At 51.5% G+C, this 9,436-nt stretch overlaps 1 protein-coding gene across 1 annotated transcript; it reads left to right on the top strand.

Moving 5' to 3' along the window:
- The first annotated feature begins 6,823 nt into the window (after window positions 1-6,823).
- CITED4 (Cbp/p300 interacting transactivator with Glu/Asp rich carboxy-terminal domain 4) lies at window positions 6,824-8,145 on the top strand. Its single transcript, XM_081088103.1, has one exon. The coding sequence runs from the start codon at window positions 7,078-7,080 to the stop codon at window positions 7,627-7,629; it is 552 nt and encodes a 183-aa protein (XP_080944229.1). The 5' UTR covers window positions 6,824-7,077; the 3' UTR covers window positions 7,630-8,145.
- The last annotated feature ends 1,291 nt before the right edge of the window (window positions 8,146-9,436 follow it).

Here is a 9,436-nt window from a genome sequence, read left to right as displayed (position 1 = left end):
TGAACTTCACCCCGTAAGTCACGCCTTGGTGCTTTCATTTCAAAGCTGTGCTCTTTGTCGAGAAAGCCCGTTTCCCTGCCTTCATCTGTCCAGATCCTGCCCATTTGAGAAGGCTCACTCCTCCGTGACCTCTTCCTCCACCTGCGGGCTCGGGCTCATTGCGTCTTTGATGTCTGTGTCACTCCTGGGCATGTATCTCTCCTGCATGCAAGCTCCTTTCCCTGATTCCAGCTGCTAATCCCGACATCACACTGCAGTTTAGTACAGGCCAGACCCCATGTGGGCAATGGGGCTTCAGCGTGGAAGGAGACCCCATTTCTACCCCCCCCCCCCAATGATCACTATCTTGGGATCATAGGGATCAAGGACCACTTGGTAACTGATTTGCAGGCGAGGAGAGCACAGTGGGTAAGTGCGCTTGCACTAAAGTTACACACACCTGGCTTTGAATCAATCTCAAGGTTCATGGAATAGAAACCTAACTACTTAACTAAATAGGGCAAGTGTGTGTGTGTGTGTGTGTGTGTGTGTGTGTGTGTGTTTAAGTAGTAAGAAGACCAAAGTAGGCCTTCTAGGGCTGCCATGATGCATGGAGGGCCAAGGCTCCTCCCAGATCCCACTCGGCCATCCTCAGCATGTACCATTATTTTTGTTCTCTGTACCCATTCTCTCATCTAGAAATTGGGAATAACTACCTCCCTTATAAGGAAGATACAATAAATAAAGGTTAAGTGGGTTGATAAAGAGCTTAAAACAGTACCAGCACACGTTGTTCTCTAGAAATGTTAGTTATTATTATTTTCTTATGGTGAAAAAATAGCTGCTGTCCCTCTAGGCATCACAGTCTCATCCTTGGCAGGAAAGGAAAAGAGGCAAAGCACTAAAAGTGAGTGCTGGCCAAATCCATCTGTTGTTTTTGTTTTCAATAGAGGTGAAATTCATATAACATAAAATTAGCCATTTAAAAATTAACAATTCAGTGGCATTTAACACATTCAATGTTGAGCAACCACCAATTGTCAAGTTCCAAACCATATTTACTACGCAAAAGGAGCCCCTACCCATTAAGCAGTTGCTCCCATTCTCCCTTGGAAACCACCAACCTTTGTGCTGTCTCTGTGGATTTACTTATTCTGCATAATCCCATCTATTTTTAAAGAGCTTTCCAGGAAGCTCCTCCCAACTCTTCGGCTCACGTCTCATTGGCCAGGAATGTGCCTGATCTTTGTCTGAGCACACTGCCATCCTCAACACAATCAGGCTTCTGTCATTCTATATTCTAATTCTTACTGAGCTCCTGCAACCATATTTTACTGATTCTCAGACCCATGAATTCCTTTTTACATTTACATTTTAACTTTTCCAAATAAAAATCATCTTATGTGGATACTATCTCATTTTTAATGAACTATGGTATGTGTCAGGCACTGTTCTAAATGCCGAGGATAAATTAATAAATGAAACAGGCACAGGCCCCTGCCCTCATGGAGCTGACATTCTATTGGTAGGGAGATAAATACACATAGTGAATTGCTTAAGGTCTTAGAAAACAATAAATGTTTAGAAGAAACAAAAGTAGAGCAAAGTAAGGCCCATATGGGGGATGAAACAGAGACCAGTTGCTGTATTAATGTATTAGTTATCTATTGCTGTGTAACAAATCACTACAAAACTTAGCAGCTTAAAACAACAAGTATTTATATCTCAGTTTCTGTGGGTCAGGAATCTAAGAATGCCTTAGTTAGGTCATTCTGGCTCAAGGTCACTCACAAAGTTGCAAAGCAGATGCCAGCTGGTGCATGGTCATCTGAAAGCTTGACCGGGGCTGGAAAGTCTGCTTCTGAGATGGCTCACACATACGGCTATTGGCAAAAGGCCTTCGTTTCTCACTGGCTGTTGGCAAGAGGCTTGGTTTCTTGCCATGTGGACACCTCCATAGGGATCCTGGAGTGTCTTCGCTTCACCAGAGCAAATGATTCAAGAGAGAGAGAGCAAGGAGAAACTCACACTACCTTTTATGACCTAGTCTTGGAAATGACACTATCACTTCTGCTATATTCCATTGGTTCAAAGTGAGTCACTATGTCCAGCCCACATTTAAGGAGAAGAGAATTTAAGAATGAGTATTAAAGAATTTGAGGATATTTTTGGAAACCACTACAATGAAATAGGAGAGTCAAGATAAAAGAAAGGTCCTACTTAAGCAAAGACTCGAAGGAGGTGAGGGAATCAGCCAAGCAGATATAGTGGTGGGGAGGAGGGTGTTCTGGGCAAGGGAAGCAGCTGGAGCCCTTGGAGTAGAGCTCACCTGGCACACTGGTAAAGATGAAGGAGAGCGGGAACACTGGGAACAACGAGCGGGGCTACTACACTCCCTTCCTCCATTCCCAGCCGCATGACCTTGGGCAAGTCACTTCCCTCTCAGAGTTCTGGTTTCCCTTGTCTGTGAAATAGGAATGATAGACGTAACTGCTCACAGTTTTCTTATGAGGATCAAATAAGATAATACATGTAAATCACCCAGCCCGTGGCTGGTACATAGTAAATATTCAATAAAACATTAGTTAATATTATTCTTCTTACAATCCAGACAGTAGCCTCACGTTTGCCATCTGGGCAACAGGTACATTGCTGCAAATCATCAGCTCGGGGCTGCTGGAGGGCATGGCCCTTCAGGGATCTGGTAGAAACTTCTTGCCTCCTCTGTAATCTAAAGAAAAAGCTGCAGAGAGACAAACTGCCTGCCGGTCAGAGCCTGGGCCTCAGATTCAAGTCTCCAGGTTTAAGTGTCAAGTCTGCCAAGCTGCTAGGGTAGGTGAGGCTCAACCAGGGACTGGGGAGCCAGCTCAGAGTTTCTAGAGCTAGGTCTTCCCAGGTACCTCTTCTGATTGCTCAGTCCCAGTCAATCCATGGACGAGTATTTGCTGAGCCCTGTGTGAGCCTTGTTTTGTATTGGTTACTGGAAATGGGCCTGTCGGCAAGAGTGAAACCCAAGAGATCCTGCCAACCAGGACCTGTGGGAGAGGCAGAAGCCACTTGGGGTGGATCCTTCTGTTTGTCCTCAAGAAAGGGGACTGGACATCAGAAAGGGGCAGGAAGTACTGCATCCTCAGGCGGTGGCACAAAACTGTCCCTAGGACCTCTCAGTGTCACCTGGTCCACGCACTAGTGTGGCCCTGTCAAGTGATGCCAGGCGGACTCAAGGGCATCACCCCTCCCCAACCCAATGGGCTCATAAAGACTTGGGTCCAGGCGAAAGCAGCTTGGGTCAGTGGGCAGCACTGTGTCCCTAGACCAGCCGTGGGCAAACTACGGCCCACGGGTCGGATCCGGCCCGTTTGAAATGAATAAAACTAAAAAAAAAAAGACCGTACCCTTTGATGTAATGATGTTTACTTTGAATTTATATTAGTTCGCACAAACACTCCATCCATGCTTTTGTTCCGGCCCTCTGGTCCAGTTTAAGAACCCATTGTGGTCCTCGAGTCAAAAAGTTTGCCCACCCCTGCCCTAGAACTATAAGCGCTGGGTTTGATCCTGCTCCACCACACACCTTGTGGCCTCAGCCAGCTTCCCGAATTGTTTCCAAGACCTTGGTTTGCTTTTTGTCAAAAAGGATACTAACTTCCACTCTGCCTAATTTATTCATCAACAGACGTGTAAAGTCCCTATCATGTGCCCAGCACTGTTCTGATGCCTTAGAAATACTGTGCAGAACACTTGTGCATGGCAGTCAAGGCCTCTGCTCTCAGGGACCGGAGCTGCTCGTGAGGAGACATTCTCTGAAATAACAGCGGGGGAGGGAAAGCGGAGCAGGGTGAAGGGACAGAGAGGGCTGGTCAGGGAAGGTCGCTCTGAGGACGTGACTTTTAGATAGAGTTCTGAACAAAGGAAGGGGTGAATCATGTGGATGTTTGGGAAAGAGCATTCCAAGCAAGGGAACAGCAGGAGCCCCGAGAAATGAATGTGCCTGGGCAGTTCAGGCTGAGTAAGGAAACAGTCCCGGAAATGCTAGGAACAGGTAGGATCCAATCTGAGCAATTCTGGCACAGCATAACTTAGCCAGTGGTTCTCAACCTGTGGGTCGTGACCCCTTTGGCGGTGGAACGACCCTTTCACAGGGGTCGCCTAAGACCATCCTGCATATCAGAAATTTCCATTACGATTCATAACAGTAGCAACATTACAGTTATGAAGTAGCAACGAAAATAATTTTATGGTTGGGTCACACCATGAGGAACTATATTTAAAGGGCCAGAAGGTTGAGAACCACTGACTTAGACCATGCCATTCCTCTGCCAAAGTTCCTACAGGGCCCTATAAGGCCCCTCCTGATGCTCCTCACTCCTCCTACACACACACACACACACACACACCCCTCCACCACTTCCAAGCTCCCCCTTCTCCAGCCACACTCCCCCATGGCTGTTACACCTGCCTGGAGACGTTCCTCTAACTCAGAATCACCTGCAGGGCTTATTAAAGCGCAGATAGCTGAGCCTCAGCCCAGCTACTGACCCAGAAGTTGATTCAGTCTGGGGTGGGGTCCCAGAATGCCCGTTTCTAACAAGGTCCTTGGTACGACAATTTGACAAGCACAGTCCAGTGCTCCCTCTGCTAGGACCACTCTGGCCCAAACACCGTGTGGCTAATACCTCCTCCTCCTTCAAGTCTTTGCTCAAACCAAACGGTCTCCGCGAGGCCTACTCTGACCATCCTGTGCAATACTGCAACCCACCTCCTGTACCCCCAATCTCTTCCCTACTCTACTTCTCCTTTTTTTTTCATAGTACCTGCACCTTTCAAACATGTGGATAATTTTTTTTTTTTATATCCTTGCGAACTATATTTCCCCAAGTACCTAAGAAGGGTTCTTAACCCAGACTCCATGAATCTCTGAGCCGTCCCATGACCCCACAGAGAGCTGCTAACCAGTCAAATTTCTATGTAATAGTTTGTGACCATGATGTCTGTAGCTTTCATTGGATTCTCAAAGAATTACTTGATCCTGAAACCTTAAAAACCACTAACAGATCAATGCTTGGCATAAAGCAGTTGTTCAAAAAAAATATTTGTTGACTAAATTAAAGAGCTTTTTTAACATTATTCACACACACTTTTTTTAAACAAGGAAAACTGTATAGTGGTATAATGGCTCCCAAATGTTGGTGTCGTTGGACCAACTATGTCAGAACAACAAGGTTACTTTGGAAAAGTATAAATTCTTATTATTCAAAATACCCTCAGAAAGTGTGAGTCGGGAGCGTGAGGTGGGGTGGGGCCAGAGATTCGGTACTTTTCAAAGCCCCCTCCCCTTCCACTCTCATACATCCCAGGTGAGTCTGAGGTGTGGCCGGGTTTAGGAATTTCTGTGGGAGGCCTTAACTGGAAAGAGACTCAGGACGATCAATCCTGGTTTGCAGCTTTTACACTTCGCAGAAAATGTGATCACACCTATAGCCACTTGTGACCTTCTCACAAAGTCTCGGGGTGACAAGGCAGGGATTGCAATCTCCCTTTCCCTAAACAGAAAGCTGAGGCCCTGGGAACCACATGGCACCCTCCTCCCAACACACAAAGGTCAGACTGTCTGCAGTGGTGGAGATATGATTAGAACTAGGGCCTCTGGACTCTCACCCTAGGGCTCTCCCCGCTGCACCGACTGGATAAACCCAAGTTCCAGGAAGTCCAAGGCCACTACCAGGGGAGGGGAGCAACTGAGGGAGGGGTAGAGTGGCAAACTGGAGAGCAAGGTTCAGGGAGGCTGTCTCCTGGCCACTGGGAGAGACTCCAGCTGCTTTAAGAACACAGGCATTCACGTGCTAACTCCGTCTCCTTATCTGCAAAATGGGGTTGATAATCCATGCCCTGCTCCCAGCAAGAAGCTTGTAGAATATAAAGCACTCTAAACATTTCAGTTATTATTATATTATGTAGGAAAGGTGCAACATCCCCCTCTCAGATCTCCAGGGACAGAACTACACCCGGATTTTCATTCATTTGAGATGCTATGTATTAGGCACTGTGCTGGGCACTGCACATACATGGCCTCATTTAACCCTCCAACAACCCAGTGGGGTTGGAGCCGCTGTTGTCCCCATTTTACAGATGAAGAAACTGAAGTTCAGGAGAATGAGCTGCAATTCATTCCATCGTTTTGTTTATTCACGCACCTTTTACAAAAGCCTGCTCTGGGCCAGGCTCTGGGCCAAGTGCTGAGGTCACGAAGATGAACTAGTCCTTCAAGGAGACATGCCCATAAATTACTTTAATAACAACTCAGTACATGCTTCCTCAGACAGTGAGAGCCAGAGAAGGGGCAGCTGGCTCCCTGGGGTGATGGGGAAGGCAGCTGACCTTCCGCAGGACCCTGCACTGCTAGGGTAGCCGTGATGGCAATCACCAGGCCTGGGTTCAGGTGTCACTTCTGTCAAGGCTCTGCTGTGTATTCCCAAGGAAACCCCTTCTGCTACTGAGCCTGGGCTTCCACCTGAAAAATTAGGAGATTGGGTTTGTGATCCTGCAGCTGGGAGCCCACACCTTTGGTCCGGTCAGCTTGGGCCCAGCTAGTACCAAGGCTGAGCCTGGGACATTCAGGCCAAGACCCTCGAAAGGTGCTGAGCACCCAGTACAGAGCAGCACTTCTGGCCTGCAGCGCGGCTGGGGGTCCAAAGGGCGGAGCTCCGACGGGGGCGGTGCTGAGACCGCCCGGAGGGGCGGCGCGGTCTTCCCTGGCGCGTCTCATCCAGCCAATGAGCGCGCGGGAGCGCGGCAGCCCCGCCTCTGGATATAAGGCGCGGAGGAGCCGGCGCGGCGCAGAGGTCTCTGAACGTGAACCCCTGGGCGGTGCGTTCTCCTCGCCGCCGCGAGTTGCGGCCACGGGCGCACGGGAGCTCTGAGTTCGTGCGTCCGGGCAGAGGCAGAGCAGTGGTCCGGTTCTGTTTTCTTTTGTCCGGCTGGGTTTCGAGGAGGGCAAGGGACCCGGATTTCTTGTTGCAATAGAACAGCTGGCCGGGTCCGGCGGCCGCCTGCGCTGACCGTCCGCCCGTCGTCGCCGCAGGCAGCCAGCCCGCCGTCATGACCGACCACCTGATGCTCGCCGAAGGTTACCGCCTGGTGCAGCGACCGCCGCCCGCCGTGCCCGCCCACGGCCCCCAGGCGCTCCGGACGCTGCAGCCGTACGCGGGCGCGGGCTTGGACAGCGGGTTGCGGCCACGGGGGGCTCCGTTGGGCCCGCCGCCGCCCCAACCGGGGGCCCTGCCGTACGGGGCTTTCGGGCCGCCGCCTGCCTTTCAGCCCTTTGCGGCTGGGCCGCCAGCGGCCGCCGGCAGCGCGCACCTGCAGCCCGTGACGACGACGTACCCCGGCCGCGCGCCCGCGCCCCCCGGCGCTCCGGGATGTCCCCCGGGCCTGCAGCCGGCGCCGGGATCCCCGGCCCCGCCGCCGCCCGTGCACGCCCTGGGCGGCATGGACGCCGAACTCATCGACGAGGAGGCGCTGACGTCGCTGGAGCTCGAACTCGGACTGCACCGCGTGCGCGAGCTGCCCGAGCTCTTCCTGGGCCAGAGCGAGTTCGACTGCTTCTCGGACTTGGGGTCTGGGCCGCCCGCCGGCTCTGTGAGCTGCTGAGCGCGGCCCACCGCTTCCTTGGTGCGCCCGAGAGGAGAAGGGAGCCTGCCCGCCAGACTGCTCACCCAACGTCTGGGCTCGCACGCACCCTCCATGAGGGTGGAGGCAGCGGGCCAGTGCACGGAGTAAACGCCGGCTGGGACACCTGGCGCCACTCCCGCCCTGCCTCCTGCTGGATGAGAGTTTGGCATCGCTTCTCTGACCAGGAGCCTCATCGGTAAAAAGGGCACTGGATCCCCTTCGGACTCCATGTTCTTGGATTCTGTGTCCTCTCCTCTCGACTGTCCCCCCTCCCTCCCCCAATCTGAGCCATTCCAGGCCTCTGCCTGGTTCCCCCTCTCTCCTTTGGGTCACTGGGTCCCTGGAGCTGCGCATTTACTGGGACCTCTACTCCCGCTGCCTGGGCCCTGAGGTCTATGGGCCTCCCCGCCTTGGGGAGGGGAAGATTGTACATACAGCCCCTGCAGAGTGGAGCGATGCCCCATCTGGCCTCCAAAAAACAAAATAAAACTGGGTCACTTTACAGTCTTGCATTTTCATTTCCTTATCAGTCCAACCCTTGACTATATTTGGCTTCTAGAGTCCTGAGGCTGTTAGGGACTTGGGGTGGGATGGAGGCCACAACCCCTGGCAGTGCCCAGGAGAGGAAATTGACAGTTTCTTTCAAAATATCTGAGTTGTGCAATTGTTATGTCATAATCTGGAAGGCAGACGCGGACACCGCCAGATGGCAGGGTAAGCCACTGGCACCGACGTTGGATTTCCCAGCTCCTGGGAGGGGGAGCTTGGAGGTGCTGCCCCCACCTGTTGCTGGAAGAAGACAGCACAGAAGGTTAGAGGGGAGGTGGATGGGACATGAGGATTCAGAAAACCCTGGCTTTGAGCCATGGTGCTCTCTTGCCCATACATTTAGATTTCTGAGGCTTTGTCCTCAGGGAGAGATGGCCCCAGTCTCAGGTGGTTATGAGGATCAAATGCAATGTGAGACCTTCAGCGCATGCCTGACACTTAGGCAGACCTCAATAAATGATAGTGATGGTTATTCTCCAAGTTGGTGCTACCTTTCTTTATTCCAGTCCCTGGGCCAACTGTTACATGCCCTTATGGGGTCACAGTTCAGGTAGGACTAGGAGATGATAGGCCTAGACATCAACTCATGTTGGTACAAGAGTGTGATAAGGACTAGAAAACAGGACATTCCAGCAGGGAAACCCAAAGGAGGGAATGGTCTTAGCTGGTTGGGCACGGGGTCAGTTCAAGCTTTAGGGAGGTGGTGACATTTGATATGGTGAACAGAGGGATGAGTACATCTTGAGGAGTTGGAGGAGGTGACATGCAAGGGAAGAGCCCGTTCTAAGCAGGGAGGTATGCGAGTACAGGGCATGTACAGAGGAGGCATGTCTAGAAGCGAAAAGGTCTAATGGCTTTGCAGCAACATTGTGATGTAGGCACAGTCCCAATCAGCAGATGAGGGACATGGAGCTTGCTCAGGCCGGGCAGGATTTGGCCGCAGCCCTGATCTCCATTGTGAGCTCCTGGCCACCCTCTGCTGTTGACTCTGGAAAGATCCTGAGGTGTTTCCAAGATGTAGGAAAAAAGGCTGGAAGAGAGACTGAGGCAGGAAGGAGGCCGGCCGGCCGGCGCCAGCTCTGGAGCCAGCAGTTCAGGTATGGGTGACAGGAGTGTTTGGCAAATGAATAAAGGTCTCCCCTAAGATAATGGGGCTTTCTGGGACAGGATGGGGGGAAGGGTTGAGACGCCTCTGGAAAGGGACTGGCCTGAGCTCTGGGCTGACAAAGGCCAGTGT

Source organism: Myotis nattereri, assembly GCF_964212035.1.
Source record: "Myotis nattereri genome assembly, chromosome: 3".
Lineage (NCBI taxonomy): Eukaryota > Metazoa > Chordata > Mammalia > Chiroptera > Vespertilionidae > Myotis > Myotis nattereri.
The sequence above is the reverse complement of the archived record's forward strand: the minus strand, read 5'-3'. Positions and strand labels throughout refer to the sequence as shown.

Bases quoted from the DNA above. Each gene is read 5' to 3' on its own strand.
- CITED4 (XM_081088103.1), top strand. From the start codon at position 7,078: ATGACCGACCACCTGATGCTCGCCGAAGGTTACCGCCTGGTGCAGCGA.